Genomic DNA, 21,364 nt, shown 5'->3' on the forward strand with positions numbered 1-21,364 from the left:
AAAATAAAAAAAAAGATAATACAAGATGCATTTAACTTAATATCCCCTTATAGCTGTGCATTAGCAGAGAACACTGCTAAACGCAACCACCATAATTTGCTGGTTTTCACTATACAATAAGTAAACCTGCTCGTCATGCCAAGCTCCTACCCAGGATACTATCTGGTGAGTTCCTTATGGTTTCAAAGCTCATACACAACAAACACAAACATACATTTTTGTGAATTTACATTATATGTTGCACCGATAATGGAAACCAAATGACTTCAGGAAGGTCATAGCTCAGTTCCTATGATGGTTCAAATAACTTACAAACTGCATTTCATTTCACACTGGCTCAGTTCATAAAACTACAGTATATAATATCTTTCAATGAAAAACTTGGTTGTGTGATGCATTTTTCTAATATTTGTATAACTACATGGGGAGGGACTAGTAGGGAAGCTCTCACTAAACTCCCAGGCCATGTACACAAGGTACTTGCCTAACATGTACTATATTATAAATTTATAAGAATTCATTATTGTAAAAAAAAAGTATACACCATTGGTTCATACTTTTCCTGCTTTACCCAGAATGGTCAATGTCAATCTAATCCAAATGGTTCAAAGTGGTTTATAGGTAAAAGCCAGAACTGCAGCTAATGGTGGTGTTCTATGAAGGTCGCTATACAAGCATAGACAAAAACTGTAGTGAGAATACAAAATGAAAAAAAAAGGGGGAGATTGGGGTCTGTGTTACAAAAGACATCCAGTTCTAAATGAAAAGCAAGAAACCCTTTCATAGCAGACTTACATCGGCCGGAAAAACAAATATGCAGGAAGAACCTACATTTTTCCAAAAGAAAAAGAATTGAGATATTTTCCATAGATTTTTTCCAGTTCTAAAAAAACAAAGCTATATTATTTTAGCTGAGATAAACCTCCAAACTGCCTCTATACAAAGGCATTTTATTTTCATGGACACTATCCAGATTAGGTAATGAGAAATGCTACTGCACATTTACTATGCACGTGTTCCTGGAAGAATGGTCCCAAATTTAGATTTAGCCAAAACTATACAAGAAAGGTAGGCATCCTTACCATAGCACCATAAATATTGCTTTCCTGCCAACTACCTTCTACCAGAGAAGTAAAGTTAACGCAACTCCATGCCCGCCTCAGATTTTGAATTCCTTGAACACCTACAGATCACATCAATATTCCTGAGTATTATTATAAAAAGATAGACCCCCTTCCACCAAGATGAAAAAGACTGCAATGCAGAATCACAATAAAAAGGGAAGGGAATAAAATTACCACAAATTACAAGTGCAAATAATCTTGAAGGTACGTTCTTGATTATCCAGTCATTGGCTCCCAATCACAATGTCACAAAAAGTTATTCATTTAAAATACTCTGCAAGACCACAATTAAATTTTTCAACCCATAGATATAGCCAGCGTCTTTTTCATTACATGGAAATACGTGGGCAAAATCGATCATCCTGACATCAACCTGTGAGTTTTCCTTGGACTCTGAGGAAACGTGACAGAAGACATTTTCCAGTTTAGACAGGAGGTTTCCATTTAGATGTTCTGGTGCAGAACTGTTGTGACTTTTCCAAGCTCGGTCTTGCTCTACCGTTTCCCCTTCCAGGAAGGCCTGGCTGTGTGGCCTCTTGGGGTAGGTCTTCTTGTGAAAAGCATAGACTCTGGACAGTTTTTTCTCTTCATGCTCCTCTCCCTTCTCAATGCTCAGAGGGCCCAACAAATGTATGTTGTTATTGCATTCTGGTACTGCAACACCTGTAAACAGCTCTTTAGAAAAGACCTTCTCCAGCCGGTTTCCATCAACTAAATTGGTTTTAATTTGGCGGCAGGAGCCATCATAAACAAAGAGCAGAGAGCTTGCATAAAAATTTAGTGTTTCCTGGTGCTCAAACCAATTAAGAATGTGTTTAACTTTCAGCAGACAAGCAGACACGGCATCCTTCCTCAAACAACAGCCATTGCTGAAGAACTTGGAAATACCTATCAAACAAAATAAACAAGTTACACGTGGCTCCAAATCAAATACAGATAGATATCATTTACTCATTACCAATCTCCCTATTCCTTGCAACAGTAGAGTTGTTAATATGTTTATTAACATTTTCCACACAGCATAGGCGCCAACACTTATGGCACCATACTGCTTGGCTTTTCAACTCCACTGTAAAAGCAAGGAAGGCTATAAACACGTGTTAAAGGTTTCTGCACATGTAGCTGGCTGTTAGAGCTATAGCAATTTAAGCATTTAAAATAAAAACCATATATTACAAAATTAAACGTTTGACAATGAAAGAATTCCCTCTGGGTATTGCAAATGCATACCTACAATATTGTGCAAAAGTTTTAAGCAGGTGTGAAAAGAAAATCTGTAAATTAAGAAAGCTTTCAGAAGTAGAAGTGTTAGCTTATTTTTATTGATTAATAAAATAATGGCAAGTAATTTAACAGAAGCGAAACCTTCAAAATGTCATCAGTTCTTCCAGACATACTTTGTTTTTTTCCTGAAGCAGAACACATGTAGGGCCAATCACACTACCCCCTGATGGTATGGCATGGATAGGCATCTGCCTATATTTCTCAGCATTAAAGGGGTTGTGTGGGTTAAATTTTAAAATTCTACTAATTTCGACTTTGTGAAAAAGTAAGAATTGAGGCAAAGGGTAATCGCACCAAATATTGATTTGATTTATACATTTTTCGTTCGCTCACTTTGCATTTTGCAAAGTGATAAAAACAAACAATCACAATTTAGATTTTTTTAAAGCGTTCTTACTTTACAGCAATTCTTCACACCCTTTGGCAAGCATTTGTTTTCTTGGGACATTCAGTACTGCACAAACTACCCCTTTTCTTATGAAACAAAAACAATTCTTGTAGCATTGGAGCTTGATGGGATGGCTTTTGAAGTACTGCTGATCTGTTGATTACTTGGAATGTATACACTGCTGTTTGGGTTAAATATCTTAGCTTGTTGATGCACCCCTTCTATAGATGGTTGGATATGGACCAGAAAATATTTCCACTTTAGAATGACTATATGGTCTCTGGTTTTTGAAGTTCCTCACTCTTTATGTTAAAAACTAGGAGGACTATTTTCCGGATTACCATCTCACCATCCAAAGGATGCTCCCTCCTGGAATTAAGAACTCCTACTTCAAACCATATAGAAACGTTTGATTTCCCCTATATGGACACTGTTCACATGTGCGCCTGATGAAGCTATTTAAAGCGTTCGAAACGTGTTACGCTGACATGTGGATGTTGAAATAAAAATAAAACCTGTGGACTATACTTTGCAAATATTGGACATGGTGATTGTGTATATATATATATATATATATATATATATATACACACATATACATATATATATATATATACACACACATACACATACACACACACACACACACACACACACACATATACATATACACACACACACACAATATTGTAATACTGGTATAATAAACTTTATAGTTTTATGGATTTGTTCTGTGGTGCTACAAAAAAATAATTGTTTCACATGTATTTCAGGATGTGGGCATAAAGGACAAAGAACCTTTATCCTTTTTGTATGTACTGAGAAGAGAGGAGCAGCAGCCAGGACAGCACAGAATTGGTGAGAGGAGTCAGGTAAGCGTTTAGGGACAGGAGGCGTGTTTTTTACCTCAATGCAAAGAATATATGAAGGGGAAAAAAAAAAACACAAACACACATTTAGGCAATAGAACCACTATGGTTCTAAAGCAAGACTTTATACGTCAATGCATTCCCTGCATTAAAAAAGGTACAAAATGTCTCCAAGTATATCGCCCCCACACTCTTGTATTGATCAAGCATTGTACCCATCTGCAGCCAGTGCTGATCTCTCCCTCTTCACGCAACTATTGGCTCCTGCTGCTTTCAAAATCAAATCCTGTGAGGAGGAAGCAGGGGACAAGGAAAAAGCAGGGCCATGTGTTTAGACACACACAAGCCACCTCGTGAGTGAGCCCACAGGTGTCCCCCATACTTCCTATGGTAGTGCACCAAGAAGAGGTGGAGCCTAGCGTGCCAGTGGGGACCTTAGCTAGAAGAGAGGGGTCAGGGCAGCTCTGTGTAATACTACCAAAAAAAATATGTCCCTGTCACCCCAAAAACATGCGGGTAAGCAAACCTTTTAGTCCAAACACACAGAGCTCCTCTCACTCAGGTTTCTTCCCGAGTCTCAAAACCAGAGCACTGCTTTGCTCTTTTCTTGAAATTCTACATGAGTGTGGACTCAAGTGGACCTATAATCAGGACCGGAAGCCAGCCTGCCACAAAGGCTGGAAAAACCTGGGCCGGATTCTGGTTCATTCCCTTACAATAGAGCGAATGCGAGGTGAAATGTAGCGATTATCCGCATACCGTCGCAGTATGTATATGCCTCTTAAAAGAAAGCAGTAAGTACTGTCATCACATACAGGCTGCATTACTGTTTTGTTCACATACAACGCACCTTCCTTCACAGTCTCTTTACTTAAACTCCGTCCATAGTGCTGGTTTTCAGTTTCATAGCTGTCAGAATCAACGTGGTATACCTAATGAAAAAGGCAACAGAAATCCTTCATATTAGGTCATTTTTTTATCAGCAGACTAAGCAATTTCAAATCTCTCCAAACATTATACGGCCTGTGCAATCTGCCATGAGCAATTATTGCCAGTATAAGTTCTCACCCTGTACAACTAACTGGTAATCCCCACCTAATACTTCAGGGTTGTGGTCCGTTTTCTTGTGAATTTGTGCAACAGCAGCTACCTGGTATCACTGCATTACGTGAACATGTGTTGGTTATTACCAAACCTTACACATGGCAATGTATACTGAGCATATGATAAAAAAAAAAAAAAAAAAAAAAAACAAACACACACACACACACGCAGTTTTCATAACAGGTAATCTCTGCCTAGCAGAATATATAACTGGCTGTAGGAAAAGCAGAAGCTGAATTTATATAGAAAATCTTTAACAAACTGCACTGTTAACGTAACCACCTCCGTTTTACGGAATATATTTTGTTCATGCTCAGTATGAATTGCATAGGTTTGGATCTGGTTAGGGTAAAAGGAAAAAAAAAAAAATAATAATTGTACGGTTCAGTTACACTGGTATTAAACCCAAAAGCAAACATATTGCAGTTTACAATTATTTTTGTTTGTTTTTTAATGTGTAATGTTGACATCTTTTTCTTTTTTTAGGCTCATCTTTGCTTCTATTTTCACTTGGTTATTGTCATCAGTCTGTTTTGCAAAAGAACACGCTCTCCAGCAGAATGCATCAGTTTCAGAGAGAGGGGAGGGGGGGGGGTGCTTACAATGACCAGCTTTTATGTAAAACCTTTATCCCAAAAAGGAAAAAGAAAAAGTTTGAAGCCAACTCCAGGCAATACTTTACAAGTAATTACAGCTAAATTGTTAGTTTATTAACCAATTAAGACCCGGACCTTTAGGCAGCTAAAGGACCCGGACAGTTTTTGCGATTCGTCACTGCGTCGCTTTGACAATTGCACGGTCGTGCGACGTGGCTCCCAAACAAAATTGGCGTCCTTTTTGCCCACAAATAGAGCTTTCTTTTGGTGGTATTTGATCACCTCTGCGGTTTTTATTTTTTGCGCTATAAACAAAAATAGAGCGACAATTTTACTTTTTGCTATAATAAATATACCCCAAAAATATTTTAATAAACTTTGTTTTTCTCAGTTTAGGCCGATACGTATTCTACCTATTTTTGGTAAAAAAAAAAAAAGCAATAAGCGTTTATCGATTGGTTTGCGCAAAATTTATAGCGTTTATAAAATAGGGGATAGTTTTATTGCATTTTTATTAATTTTTTTTTTTTTTTTTACTACTAATGGCGGTGAACAGCGATTTTTTTCGTGACTGCGACATTATGGCGGACACTTCGTACAATTGACACATTTTGGGACCATTGTCATTTTCACAGCAAAAAAATGCATTAAAAATGCATGGTTTACTGTGAAAACGACAATTGCAGTTTGGGAGTTAACCACAAGGGAGCGCTTAAGGGGTTAAGTGTGACCTCATTTGTGTTTCTAACTGTAGGGTGGTGTGGCTGTAGGTGTGACGTCATTGATTGCGTTTCCCTATAAAAAGGGAACACACGATCAATGACGGCGCCACAGTGAAGAACGGGGAAGCTGTGTTTACACACAGCTCTCCTCATTCGTCAGCTCCGAGGGACCGATCACAGGACTCCAGCGGCGATCATGTCCGCTTGTCCCGCGGTCACGGAGCTACGAACCGGGTCGCAGCCGTGCCATTCTGCCAACGTATATAAGAAGGAGGCGGTCCTTAAGTGGTTAAATTCTGCTAGTATATCAAACACTCACTCCCCCCCCCCCGGACTGACAATACTGCCGTCTAAAAAAGGTGTCCCCAGTTCTCATTCATCCAGAGTGGGGACACCAATACAGGTGGTGTTTTACTGGCCAAATCACCAGGTGAAAACAGAAGGGGGGGGGGGGGGGAGATGCAGCTACATTTGAAATATTACATTTGTAGTTTTAGGTTTAATACTGCTATGAACTTGCCTAGCTTTCCTAAGAAAAAAAAAGTTAACCCCACCACCCCCAGCCCAACAGTATAGTTACTTGAATCGCACGGCATGCCACATATTTCATATCACATGACAGAAATCTGCTGTGCAGTACAGTCCCAAAGATTTCCAGTATGAGTTTGGGGCAAGTTGAATAAATTTGCTCAAGGGAAGTAGGCAGGCAGGATAACTATTTAAATAGTTATCTTCTACCCTCAAGCTCTGGCTGACAGCATATATTTTTTATTTTATTCAACTAAAGTTATTTCTAGTACCTGACGCTGCCCATTATAATATATAAAGAAAAATGCAGGAGTGAGAGATAAATGGCCTGTAATTAAGCAAAGACTAAATTGTTACCAAAACGGCAATTCTACCTAGAGTTAAAAGTCGTACAATAAAATGCGCATTGTTAAGCAGACACTGTGTGACACTGCCATCTAGTGTTAAACTAGATAAAATACAGAGATGATTCTGGAAAACCTCCTTACTGAAAAATACATAAAAAAGAACCAGATTTCTCCATTGACAGATATAACTGGGGTCTGTGATTAGAGAAAATGTCATAGGAAACCACCTGACAGCATTGTGTTAGTTTCTCTTGCTGCCTACTATTCTTAAGTTCATGGTTTACAACAATCGGTCCATGTGCCATCAGATTTAACTTTCACCTTCTGCTAAAAAGGGAAGGATGAACCCTTGAAAAAAAAAAACTCCCTGAATATGGGGTGAAATATCACAGCTGCCACCAACTCAATTGCTGCCAAGCATTAGGGATGGGCCAAACACCCCCTGGTTCAGTTCGCACCAGAACATGCGAACAGACAAAAAATTTGTTCGAACATGCGAACACCCTTAATGTCTATGGAACACGAACATGAAAAATCAAAAGTGCCAATTTTAAAAGGTTAATATGCAAGTTATTGTTATAAAAATAAGTGTTTGGGGACCCGGGTCCTGCCCCAGGGGACATGTATCAAAGCAAAAAAGGAGTAGCGATTTGAACAATGCTTAAAGTGAAAAAAAAATAAAGTAAAACATTCCTTTAAATTTCGTACCTGGTAGGGTGTGTATAGTATGCCTGTAAAGTAGCGCATGTTTCCCGTGAAAAAAATTAATTTAAAACTTGCGGCTATTCATGAATTGTTGGGACCCCACAATACAGAGCAAAGCCATTGAAAAAAAAAAAAAAAAACAGCAGGGGTTCCCTGCCCAGTTATATATTAGATGATATTAAGGGGAACTCCGAACCAAAATTAAAAAAACAAATTGCGTGGGGGTCCCCCCAAATTCCATACCCTTGCCGCAGGGTTCCCCTTATTATCAACACCAGACCTGAAGGGCCTGGTATGAAATTTGGGGGGACCCCAAACAATTTTTTCTTCATAATTTTGGTTCGGGGGTTCCCCCTAATATTCATACCAGACCCAAAGGGCCTGGTAATGGACTGGCGGGAGGAACCATGCCTTTTTTCAGACCCGACAATTCATTACAGCTGCGAGTAGTTTTAAAATAACTTTTCATTCTTTTAGAAAGGTCATTTTGCTGCGGGACTGTTCAAAACACGGGAAAATGTGCCGCTTTGCAGGCATACCGACTATAGACAACCTCCCCAACCAGGTACGAAAAGGAAGATTTCACTTTTAATGTTTCACTTTAAGAATCATTAAAATCAATGCTCCCGAAAAAACAGCAGTTTTTAAAACTTTTTTGCATGTCCCCTGGGGCAGGATCCAGGTCCCCAAACACTTTTTATGACAATACCCATGATATAAAATTAGCACTTGATTTTTCATGTTAACCTCCCATAGAGTTTTAAATGGTGTTCCGTGGCTTTCGAATTTGCAGAGAACACCGCAAATTGTTCGCTATTCGGCGAACAGGCAAATACCCGATGTTCGAGTTGAACTTGCGTTGCATTTGAACATTAGGCTCATCCCTACTGTTCCACCATCACCACGTTGAAACTAGGCAGATTGACAGCCCACCGCCTCTTTTTCCCATCTATTCTTGTAAATATCCCATAGATGTTGCAGGTACACCAATAGAGTGTTGAAAAAACAATCGCAATCCAGGAAGCAGTGTCAGAAGAAAAAAGGCACCTCCACCTCTAATAACAAATCTCCTTACCGACTCCCATGGATCTCTATGTTTGAGATCATATGCGCTTGTGGCTCTTTAAGCCGAGCCAGGCTGGTTCTCAGTGCTCATCTGTAACCTTTCCTGCCCAAATGATTTCACTTGACTGCAATCTCCAGGTCTCACCACATAGATCATACCCTCTCCTCCACCTTTTAAAGGTGAACACATGGAGGAGAGGGTATGATCTATGTGGTGAGACCTGGAGATTGCAGTCAAGTGAAATCATTTGGGCAGGAAAGGTTGCAGAGGAGCACTGAGAACCAGTCTGGCTCGGCTTAAAGAGCCACAAGCGCATATGATCTCAAACAGAGATCCATGGGAGTCGGTAAGAAGATTTGTTATTAGAGGTGGAGGTGCCTTTTCTTCTGACACTGCTTCCTGGATTGCGATTGTTTTTTCAACACTCTATTGGTGTACCTGCAACATCTATGGGATATTTACAATAATTCAGTTGTGGATGTCATGATCTTATGGACTATTGATTCACTTATATAATTTGTTTTGCACTTTTTTCAATTTATGCACGGTTATTGCACCAATTTGGTACTTTATAAGGACTAACCTTGGCTTCATTGTATGGTTGGTAATGCATGCATGCATGCATGCATATTCTATGCATTTCCCCAGGGGTGGCTAAACACTGACCATACCAATTTCCTGAATTACTTTCTATTAAATTGAAAACTTTCCCTGAAGACTAAAAAAAAAAAAAAAAAAACACAAACACAAAAAACAGAACGGCAACTGTATCTTAAAAGTTTTGCTCTTATATATGATCAGTGTCTGGCCTTGTGAAGGCGTAAATCTCCTGTGCTCCTCTGTAACAAGATACAGTTAAAAAAATAAACAGCTGAGGTTATTGCACAGTAAATTAGTGGCAAAAACAAAATCCTTGGGCGATATAGGGATAGGGGTGCATGTAGGTTATCCTTGCAGGAGGCAAGAATGGCAGTTTTGTGCCCTCTATGGGTTGGGCACACTGAATAAAAAGGGTTGGGGTTAAGCAGCACAAATAGGTTTGGCTTACTGACCAAAAGTCACCCATCATTGCCAATGTGCTGACACTGGTGGCCCAGGGCAGAAGAGAAAGCATAATGCCTCAAATCGCACCCCATACCATGTGCGTGATCAGAATGATTGGACTGAACCAGCTGCTTGACACAAGATTTTCATGCATTAGGTCATGTGTACATTTACCCTAATAAAGAGATTACAGCTAGAACAACTTAGCCTCTGGCTGAAGCAGAAAATGACTCAATGTTTCTGTTAAACTATTCTTCCTCTATTTTGACAGATTAGCTTTGTGCGTGCCGCTGTGAAATGAAAATTCCATTTAAAATGTGAAAACAGTTTCCTGTCATTTTCATATAAATTCCAAATATTTTCTCACATTCCAAAGTTCTTAAAGTTTCTGTAAAGCCAAAAACAAATGGATCATAAAAGCCTCTCTTTAAAATGAGTCCAACTACATGTGCCCACTGTTTCCAAAACATTTCAGTATGGCTGGAGTAAGCATCAATCCTGCTAGTACTGTAGTCTGTGCAGCCTTTCTTCCACATTGCTCCATTTTCCAAGAAAAAAAAAAAAAAACCTTGCAGGATACAATTTCTTATACAAGACCAATAATCACTTTTTTTTGGCTGGGGTCAAGCACAGGAATAAGCAGCAGCAATGTCACCAGTACATAAAATGCCATGAGATTTAGCCCCACCCACCAACCTGGGTCATGCAGAGTAAAGGGGTGGGATAGCAAAATCACATTGCCTGTACAAAATTTTTTTGCAAGTTATTTTAAGGTGTTGGATGGATGAATTGTGGTTTGTAGGGAACAAACCATTTATTTTTTTCAAAAAGGGTATAGTCTTATTCAAATACAATCTAATTTTTGACAGTCGCATTAAAAGGTTTGGGAGCATATTTTCCCAAGTAGATGCACATAAAGTCGCTATAGTTTCATAATTCATGATAGAACACGATAGCCAAAAAATAGTAGGAAATGGATACCAAGCGCCTTGAGGCGATTCAGTTTGCATATGTAGCGCTATACAAGTTTCTCATTCACTCACTCATAGAACTGATGATCCAGGGAACAGAGGTCTATACATTGAATCTTGACGCATTTCATGAAAGCAATCGCTTCCTCAGGAGAAATATATCTAAATATCTAAAAATCTGAAAACAGAGACCAAGCTGTTAAAGACAAAAAACAAAAAAAAACAAAAAGAACAAATGCATGCTTGTTCAGACATGCGAGGTGCTAGTTAAGACAAAATGTTCAACTGGAGTCCATACTTGAGCAAAAGATTTCTTCTACACGTAATATTCTATGGCACAGTCCTCAAACGTGGGTGTGAACGCAATCCAAGTAGGGGGAAATTTTCCAATGGTCCGTACCATCCTCTCCGGGAGTTAAAGGGGGGGGTAAGGGACCGGATGAGTCACTAAAAATTCCAGTTGTCTCATGTAGGTGAGGCAATAGTAGCTATGGAAATAGGGGGGGGGGGGGGACAGACATTTCACCAGGGGAAGCATTAGGTCAAAATACAGGGGTAATGTGAGCACCATGTAGAAGAAATCTTTTGATTAAGTATAGACTCCAAGTGAACATTTTTTTCTTTTTTGCACCTCATGTATCTACACAAGCATGTTTTTATTTTTAATCTTCTAACAGCTTGGTCTCTGTTTTCAGATCTTTAGATAGATTTCTGAGGAAGCAAGTGCTTGCAACGTATAGACATTGGTTCCCTGGATCATCTGTCATATCATGATTTATGTGACTTTAGCTACTTTATGTGCATCTACTGTGAATGTCAAAAACTATACCCTTTTTTAAAAATGGGCATCTTGTACTTGAGCATACATAGAGGGACTGAGACACATAATTACTCTTTGCTTCTATAACAGTGTCAATTTGTTGTCCCCTCAAAATAAATCACATTAATGTCTAAACCGCTAGCAACAAGAGTGAGTACACCACTAAGTGAAAATGTCCAAATTGGGCCCAAAGTGTCAATATTTTGTGTGGCCACCATTATTTTCCAGCACTGCCCTAACCCTCTTGGGCATGAAGTTCACCAGAGCTTCACAGGTTGCCACTGGAATCCTTCCACTTTTCTTTGGCGATATTACGGAGCTGGTGGATGTTAGAGACCTTGTGCTCCTCCACCTTCCATTTGAGGATGCCCCACAAATGCTCAATAGGGTTTAGGTCTGGAGACATGCTTGGCCAGTCCAACACCTTTACCCTCAGCTTCTTTAGCAAGACAGTGGTTGTCTTGGAGGCCTGTTTGGGGTTGTTATGTTGGAAGACTGCCCTACGTCCCACATTTTACTATCTTCATGTGACAACACTGAATAAATTACACTTTGCTACAATGTAAAGTAGTGATTGTACAGCTTGTATAAGAGTAAATTTGCTGTCCTCTCAAAATAACTCGCAGCCATGTCTAAACCACTGGCAACAAAAGCAAGTAAACCCCCAAGTGAATATGTGTGTGTGTATATATATATATATATATATATATATATATATATATATATATATATATATATATATATATATATATATATATATATATATATATATATATATTTGGGGGACCCCCACAATTTTTTTTTTTCTTTTTATGAATGAATTCTCTGAATTGCCAGAGCCGACAATTCATTATAGCCGTTTTATGTCTTCTGGGAGGAGAAAGAAGAAAGAAGGAAGAAGTATAAATGTGTTGATAAAATAAAACCAAAAGTTTTATAAACAAAAATATTGCTTTTTGACAAACAGATGTGCAAACTTTATATTTTTCTTTCAGCAGTTTAGTGGATGCACCATGCTTTAAAGCGGTGGTTCACCCTGTTTTATAACATGCTGTCTATTCAAATGCTCTGCAAAAAAAAATAAAAAAATTGTTTGTTTATTTGAGTCCTCCTTACTCGTTTCCTGCTCGATGTTTCAACCTGTCAATCAATATCTCCCGCAGGGAATGGGCGTGCAAGTCCATTCTCCCCCGTCCTGTCACTCCAATTTAGCAACTCCTCAGTCGACGCGCTGTCATGTAATCGCGCAACATCCAACCATGTAGTGTTGACGGCGACGCTCGCCGTCAACACTGCGCATGCGCGGGATCGAGCGGTGAATGCTGGGAGGCCAGCATTCGCCCTATCCTGGAAGAAGACCCTGTCGGCTTCAGTTTGCCCACAGGCAAGATGGAAACGTCCATCGGATCAGGATCAAATATATAATTTATCTAAATACAGCGCATCGGATGGCTTAAAGAGTGGGACACATTGTTAGTGCGGGATTAAAAGGCAAGACCCGCTGATTAGTGGGAAAAAAAAAAAAAAAAAAACGATATCCCGCGGAACCCCCGCTTTAAGTGGGAGTGCAGTGTTAATTTTGACGTCAAATTTCTATTTAGTTTTAGTCCTTGGACTAAAATGCCATTTTAGTTTTACTCATATTTTAGACATCTGAATTTTTAAGTTGTGTTTTAGTAGACAAAATTAACACTGGTTGCCATACATTACAGATATTTATATAGTGCCGTCAATTTATACAGTGCTTCCCATATACATTTTACATTCACATCAGTGCCTGCCCTCAAGGAGCTTACAATCTAAGGTCACCAACTCACATTCATATATACACATGCTAGGGCCAATTTACACAGCATCCAATTAACCAACCAGCGTGCCTTCGAAGTGTGGGAGGAAACGCACACGGGCACATGAGTAAAACCAAATCTTACAAATTTTAGCTTAAAATGCATGATAAAACGTAGGACATCAAAATGTCATTAACTTTGAGCAGTGCACATGGCAGTTCAGAGGCTGTGTTTGATCTGCTTTGCCTGGCTCTGTTTCTTAGGGTGCATTTGAACCTCAGGTAAAGCAGGCCAAAAGTAAGACCGTTTGAAAAGAAAGCTAGTCAGCATGAGAACTTAAAGGGGTTGTAAAGGTTTATTTTTTATTTTCCAAATAGGTTACTTTAAGCTAGTGCATTGTTGGTTCACTTACCTTTTTCTTTGATCTCCCTTCTAAATGTTTTTTTTCTTTGTTTTTTGTCTGAATTTCTCACTTCCTGTTCCTCCTCAGTAAGGTGTTCTAAATGACTTTCCACCGCTCGGATGATGGTGGAGAAACAGGAAGTGAGAAATTCAAACAGACATTTAGAAGGGAAATCTAAGGAAAAGGTTAGTGAACCAACAACGCACTAGCTTAACAGGAACTCATTTAGAAAATAAAAAGTACGAACCTTTACAACCCTTTTAACCATGCTGGGAACAAGATAAAATCGCTTCTACAGTGACCACATTGAGCCTTGGGTTACAATTTTTTTCCCTTTCATAGAACTAGCAGGAGACACTATTTTGTGCTTACCACTGCATTTCTAATCAGATTTGGTCTGGACAGTTGGCAGATAATTTATGCATAGAATGGGAACCTCTTTATGCAGTTTGGATATTCCCAATAATGGATAAGGAACTTTTTTTTTTTTAGGAAGATAAACATCCCAGAAAAAAGGCACAAAGTAGCGAAAGCTATGGAAGAACAATTACTTTATTTGTACAGATTATGCCTGGGTTGAATTCAAGAGCACAAAAAAAAAAAAAGTTATTATAAATATTAATAAATAATAATAATAAATAATAATGTCACCTCTTCCCTACGATAAGACACTTTCTTATTATGTTATATGTCAGCTGAGCTGTCAGTTGGTATGATTTCGGGGGGGCGGTGGACACCGAGAAAGTTTCTCAGGATATCCTAATCCGGATTATAAAATTAGCAGCTTTCCTACTGCTAGGGAAACAATATTGATTACATTGGTTATATTTAGGGACTTTATGAAGCCTTCATTTTAAAATGCCCTGCTCATCTGCAAGATAAAGAATTCTTCGGCACAACAGCATTTCGGATACACCTTTTTTTTCACCCCAAGAACTGCATGCAAACACCTTCCATTAAACAATAGGCTCAAAATATGCCACTTTTGCAATTTATAGGGTATGCTATGATAAACTCCTGCCAAAACACGCTTAATCTGCACCAAAACAAATTCAAACTTGGCTGACATCCTTCATTTTTATGCATAATGGAACAAAAGAAAACAAAAAGTAAATAAACGCTGCACGGACAACATGCAACTCATCCAAGGAAACTAGTGAACATTTCTCTAAAAAATTACTTCCCTGCAGGCTTATTATGTTTGACTATGTTCCAACACCCAAATCAGGATTTAGAACAGTAGGTGTAAAAGCTTTTCACAAGGGATAATGGCTGATAAGCTCCATTAGAGGCATTTAACCCAATTCACTGCCGGAAAAGCCTGTAATTCAATGTGTAAAGGCTTTTGGAATATTAGAACCTATATTAACCCCTTAAGACCCGGACCAATATGCAGGTTAAGGATCTTGCCCTTTTTGCGATTCGGCACTGCGTCGCTTTAACTGACAATTGCGCGGTCATGCGACGTGGCTCCTTTTTCCCCCACAAATAGAGCCTTCTTTTGGTGGTATTTGATCACCTCTGCGGTTTTTATTTTTTTGCACTATAAACAAAAATAGAGCGACAATTTTGAAAAAAATCTATATTTACTTTTTGCTATAATGAATATCCCAGCCCCCCCCCCCCCCCTCACAAAAAAAAAAAAAAAACTTCCTCAATTTAGGCAGATATGTATTCTTCTACTTATACTATACCATTATACCATTCTGCCAACGTATATGTGCAGGAGGCGGTCCTCAAGTGGTTAAAGAATAAAAAAATGTATGCACGCGCACACACACCCCCCATGCTGATCAACATAGTAGGGAAGAGTGCTTACAGACATACGATTATTCAATCCATACAAAAAAAAGATCACTTTAACAGTTTCTAGGCAGCTTTAATAGGCCTCTTTTTAAATGGCTTGCTGAATGTAGACTTGTATGATAAATAAGGAAATGGGCAAGGATTTTGCATAGTAAAACAGAAACAATTAAACTTGTTTTTCAAGTTTTTATTTCTCCTTTGTTTTTCTGTACAGGGACAAACTTTCTAGGACAAGGAAGGGAACAGACCTCTTGTCCCTAGTATGCAATGTAGTAAGTCAGGTCATGGACGCTCCCTGACCCCCTCTGTGTGTCAAGGTCCCGTTTTCTTCATCTTGCTTAGAAGACCCTAGCTTTCAACAGTCTGCCTGTTAAGAGCCAGGCATTGAGGGACAGGAGGCCATCTGTGATGCCCACAACACTTAAAACGGTCAAAAAATTAAAACTTTGAGAGGAATGTACTGTACCTGGAAGGTTTATAAATAACGGTGCAAGTCACTGCAAGTTCATCCCCATTCTTCTGATAGCATCAATCTTGGCTTTCCCCAAAAGGTAGTGCTTTAACAGCCAGCTTTAAAAGTAGAAATAAACCTAAATCCAATAATGATCTCCCAAAATAGTTACATTCAAAGCATGCTGTGAAGGATAGCCATCACAATTACTTCACGTGTGGAGCACTATGGACAACTAAAGCTGAAACAGAGTCCAAGATGGCAACTTTTGTGGCTGGGAAAAAAAAAAAAAAACACTGTAGGAGGATTTAGTTCCGATTTAGACACCATTGATGGTGGGTTTACCAGGCTATTTTAAAATGACAGTTGGCCTCCATTTTCACTAGTCTGCGCTTTCAAGGTGATAATGTATCTGCTCTAGTCAGGTCTCTGATGTCACCAAGGAACTTTAATTTGTCACGGTTCTTCAGAAAACACATTTTTGAGAATATCCAGGAGCATCCAATATTTCTGTAGCAAAAAGCTTTCGGACTTTTAGACTCCTCGTCTTCTCACAAGACTCCATTTTTGGTTTTACACAAGGAAACAATGGTTCTTTGAGAACATTTGCTAAATGGTGGTGCCTGCCTTTCATCTCAATGAGAATATCATACTTCCCCCTCATCTCTGGCCTATACATAAAGAGAATGCGCCCAATTGTTTGGATTGTTGCTAGGGCTCTAAATTTATCTTGCTTCATTTGGGGAAAAAAAAATAAAAAATAAAAGATTCCTTTTTGCAACAACGTAGGGTCTGTGCAAAAGTCAGGTGGCCTTCTGGGCCACAACTTCCATCAAGAGTCAGATGTCTTCCTTTTGCGGTCAAGGCCCACTCCACAAGAGTAGTTAGCGTTCCTCCGAGTATTCATAATTATGCATTTGTGTCATAGGATTGCAAAGTGGCCAACTGGTCTTCAGTTCACGCTTTTACAATATTTTTACTAAAAGTAAATTTTGCTGCATTAGCAGATGTTTTGGTCACAGGGTCTTGCAGTCAACAGTGAATTTATCTTTCTGCCTGAGGGTTGTTTGTTCCCAACGAACGGTAGACACTGGTTTGAGACATAAAACAGTCAAGATCTTTTAGTTCTCCATTCTGTCCTCTGATGAAGGAAAAAAAAAAAAAGAATATAGAATTGTTGTACTTGCCGTAAAATTGTTTTGGCCACCATTGAGGGACTAACTGAGCCATCACTTGCAGATGAGGGCGTCTGGCCACCAGCAAAGGCCACCTCTAAGGCCATGGGTGTCGAACTCAATTCCATCATGGGCCGCATCAGCATTATGGTTCCTCTCAATGGACCGGTTGCATCTGTAAGTCTATATAAATTAATCTATTCTTTATCATATTTTTTACTGGTTTTAATATCTCCTTAAAGTGGATGTAAACCCGATTCATGAAATTTGACCCAAGCACATATCTGTAGCATTTCCTCATCTCTCCAAAGCACTAAATCCCGTGTCTTTCTGCTATTTCGTTCCAGTTATCAGTATCATAACTTCTGACAAGGGATATAAGATTCTGTATGGAATAAGACTCTATGGCTGAAGTGTTAAAAATGATTTCATGGAATGTCAGAGGTCTGAACTCCCCTCACAAGCGGTCCCTGGATTTTTCTTATTTAAAAAAACATAAGCCCCATATCATTTGTCTCCAGGAGACCCAACTTACCAATACCATATTACGGTCCCTTAAACGTCCTTGGTTAGCCACTCCATACTATGCTACTTATACCAACTACTCCCAGGGGGGGTCTCGATCTTACTGGCGAAGTCCCTCCCAGCTGAAATTTTGCTAGTAAAGACGGACCCTGCTGGACGATTCATTATACTTACTCTTCGTATAGTCTCCATAGTTTTTACACTGGTGAACGTATAGGTTTCTCCCCCTTTCTCTCCAGATCTCCTCTCCCACCTGTCCATATTGTTGCTGTCCAGGTCCCCTACTGATTGTGGGTGACTTTAATGCCGTACTTGACACTACTGTCGACAACTTGCAGGGAGGGGGCAGACCCTATGCCTCATTTGTTGATTGGACTCAGGTTTATGACCTCACTGAACTGTGCCGATGGAAGCATCCAGATGACCGACAGTTTTCCTGTCACCGACTCCTTCCATACGATGTCTCGTGAAGACCTGGCATTCGCTCCAGCAGACGTTCTCCCTCTTGTCCATTCAGTTTCTTATTTACCCCGAGAGATCTCTGATCATGCCCCTCTGTCTATCTCCTCCTCCTACCTGAGAGCAAGCCCCCGGGTCGGGAGATTGAACTCTCACTGGCTGGAGGGCGAGAGATTGTGCCGAGTGAATGCCAGAAGGGCATCACTGAGTACTGGCATGTGAACCAGGGTACCACTTGACTCACCACAGCCTGGGAAGCCATGCTGGGTACCCCTCAACAGGCCGTGTTGAGGGGTACCTTTAGGTCTATCACTGGAATTCTGCGTAAAAATTCCCAACAACAAACTGAGGAACTAGAAAGAGCATTGACAGTGGCGGAGGCGGTGTACGCCCAAAACCCTGGAATGGCTACGTTAACCCCCATAGCTGCAAAGCCGCAGGGAGTACGAACTCCACTTACTGGACATCACAAAAAAAAAAAAAAAAAAAAAAAAAAAAAAGTATGCTTTATGTCACCCAGAAGATGTTTGAACATGGTAATAAGGCGCATTGTCTACTCGCATATCTCACCAGACCTGATCGTGCCCCTGTCTCAATCCCCAAGATACTGGTTTTGAAGGATAAAACCAGTGATGTCCCTCAGGATAACATACGCCTTTTACCGTGACTTTTACACTTCCAGAGCTCACTACTCGGAGACACAACTTGATGACTACTTAACCCAAATAACACTCCCCCAATTGACGGACCAAGACCGCAAGGTACTAAAAGAAGCACCATCAGTGGAAGATCTCTCCCGTGCGATTTCGCAGCTAACAACTCGCAAGACGCCTGGTTTAGATGGTTTTTCAGCTGAATGGTACACGCACTTTCGACACCTCCTTAGCCCTCTCCTCAATACTTATGAGGCCTTGAAAGAAGGAGTACTCCCTCCCTCAATGAGAGAGGCTCTAATTGTTTTAATACTTAAACCCTGTAAAGACCCTCTTAAATTTGACTCCTATTGACTGATATTCCTCATCAATGTAGAGGTTAAAATTTTGGCTAGAGCACTGGCCAACCGTCTGAACGGGGTGGCTGCAAAGTGGGTAGGGAGTGATCAGGGGGGCTTTATACCAGGTTGCTCAACCAGAATGAACATCCGCAGATTATGTCACAACCTGACTTACCTGCATGACTGTCCGCCCACCCGGGTTATTGTGTCCTTGGACACTTGTAAAGCTTTTGACAGTGTGGAATGGCCATATCCATTTCAAGTGCTACAGCTATACCAATTTGGCCCCCGACTGATAGCCTGGATACGGCTCCTTTATACCCTGCCACTAGCCTGGATACAAATCAATTCTCAAGTTACTGAGACCTTCCCGATCACCAGAGGCACTAGTCGGGGCTATCCCCCCTCCTGTTCGCTTTGGCCATGGAGCCCCTTGAGGTTCGGATCCGTAGCTCACCACTCAGAGGTCTTCCCATAAATGACAGAGGAGCGGATATCTCTTTATGCGTACGATACACTGGTTTACCTAGCGGATCTCCACAACTCTTACTAACCTGTTAGCGGTCATTAATACCTTTGGCGATTTCTCTGGATTCCGAGTGAATTGGGACAAGTCTTTCCTCTTTCTCCTAGATCAAGCCCTTGTCTCGGAGACCCAATCGGACTCTAGACTGCAAACAGACACCTCTTTCAGGTATTTGGGAGTTGTGGTTCAAATGCCCTTATCCCTCGATATCACCAATAACTTGGGCCCTTTACTATTTCAATTACAGACGCAGATCAAGCAATGGAGGGACTTGCGCTTGGACCTTATGGAACGAGCCAATGTCCTCAAGATGATATACCTGCCTAAACTGCTGTATGTCGTGGCTAACTCCCCTTGTAGAATCCCTAAATCTATTTTTAAAAGTATAGACTATCTGGATTACATTCCTTTGGAATGGACGACCCCCTAGAGTGGCATTGGAGACACTTTGTCTCCCGTCCCATTTGGCGTTGTTAGCTTTCCCTGACTTCTACCTTTACCATCAGGCATCTCAACTGGTTAATATCCATGATTGGTTACACCCTGACTCAAACAATGCCTATACAACCACTGAATGAGCCATAGTCTCTTCGTTTGAAACACTTCATAGTACAATATATCGAAGATGTGCACCACCGGGACCTGGGATGTTTATCATACGCTCCTCACTCTTTGTTTTAAACTGTGACAGCCAAGTGTACCTCTGACTCGTGGTCGGCTCTCCCAACAGGTCCACTCTGGTTTAATCCTACGCTTAAGGAGCTAAACTCCCTGCCCGACCCCAAGATAGATTTTATATATTATATAAAAAGTCTCTCTCTCCCTCTCATATTGTACAAAATGGGCATATCCCCTTCTGCTGAATGCTTTTGGGGATGTGGACATTGCTTCTGGACCCGCGCCATAGTACAAGACTTTTGGGTGAACATAGGCTCCTTTATCTTTTCAGTACTGGGTCTCCCCAATATAATTAATCCCCAAAATTGTCTCTTGGGTATCTGTGGGGACCTCGCTGTTCCTTCCAAGGCCAAAAGGCTGCTTCGTATACTCTATTTCTACGCAAAGAAGTCCATTTTACTGACCTGGAGGGGGCAGCGAACCCAACTAGAGGTCTCTGGTTAAAATTGGTTAATAAATCCCTACCACTATACAACCTCACATTTGATATCCGTAACAGAAAAAAAGAAAATCCACAAAATTTGGGGCAGATGACTGGCTATTCCTGACCCTCTCCCCCATACTGCCATTAAGGGAGATTACTTGAGGAAATATGCCTCATACCAAGACTGAATTCTACTACGACTATACAGTTCACGATTATGAATCCGATATCGAAACTGGATGTAATTCGCTTTAACTAATATACTACTTTTATGATGCACATTTCCCTTCTGTTCTAGGCTGACATAGGAGCATTCTGTATTTTAGGTTTTGGATTTTGTGGTTTTTTTATTTGCATGTCTGTTTGCATGTTAAGAAAAAAATAAGTCACCACACCAAAACTACAACATTAATAAGTGGCATTTTAAATATACAATGGGATAGGGGAGTGAAGAAAATCTGACAGGAAACTGAAGCATGCTCACTGAAAGGGTTTAAAGCTGTATAGGCACATGAACTCTATGGAGTTTTATTACAAATACATTTGTTATACATAATTAACTGCAACC

At 40.1% G+C, this 21,364-nt stretch overlaps 1 protein-coding gene across 1 annotated transcript in view; it reads right to left on the reverse strand.

Moving 5' to 3' along the window:
- Positions 1 to 1,317: 1,317 nt before the first annotated feature.
- The window catches only part of IPMK (inositol polyphosphate multikinase), a 55,630-nt gene continuing 35,583 nt past the window's right edge, over positions 1,318 to 21,364 (reverse strand). Inside the window, exons 5-6 of the mRNA XM_040362077.1 lie at positions 4,516 to 4,597; positions 1,318 to 2,012 (exon numbers count right to left, since the gene is read on the reverse strand). Coding sequence (XP_040218011.1) covers positions 1,381 to 2,012; positions 4,516 to 4,597 — 714 coding nt within the window. The 3' untranslated portion in view covers positions 1,318 to 1,380. The remainder of the gene's footprint in view (positions 2,013 to 4,515; positions 4,598 to 21,364) is intronic.

Source organism: Rana temporaria, chromosome 8, assembly GCF_905171775.1.
Source record: "Rana temporaria chromosome 8, aRanTem1.1, whole genome shotgun sequence".
Lineage (NCBI taxonomy): Eukaryota > Metazoa > Chordata > Amphibia > Anura > Ranidae > Rana > Rana temporaria.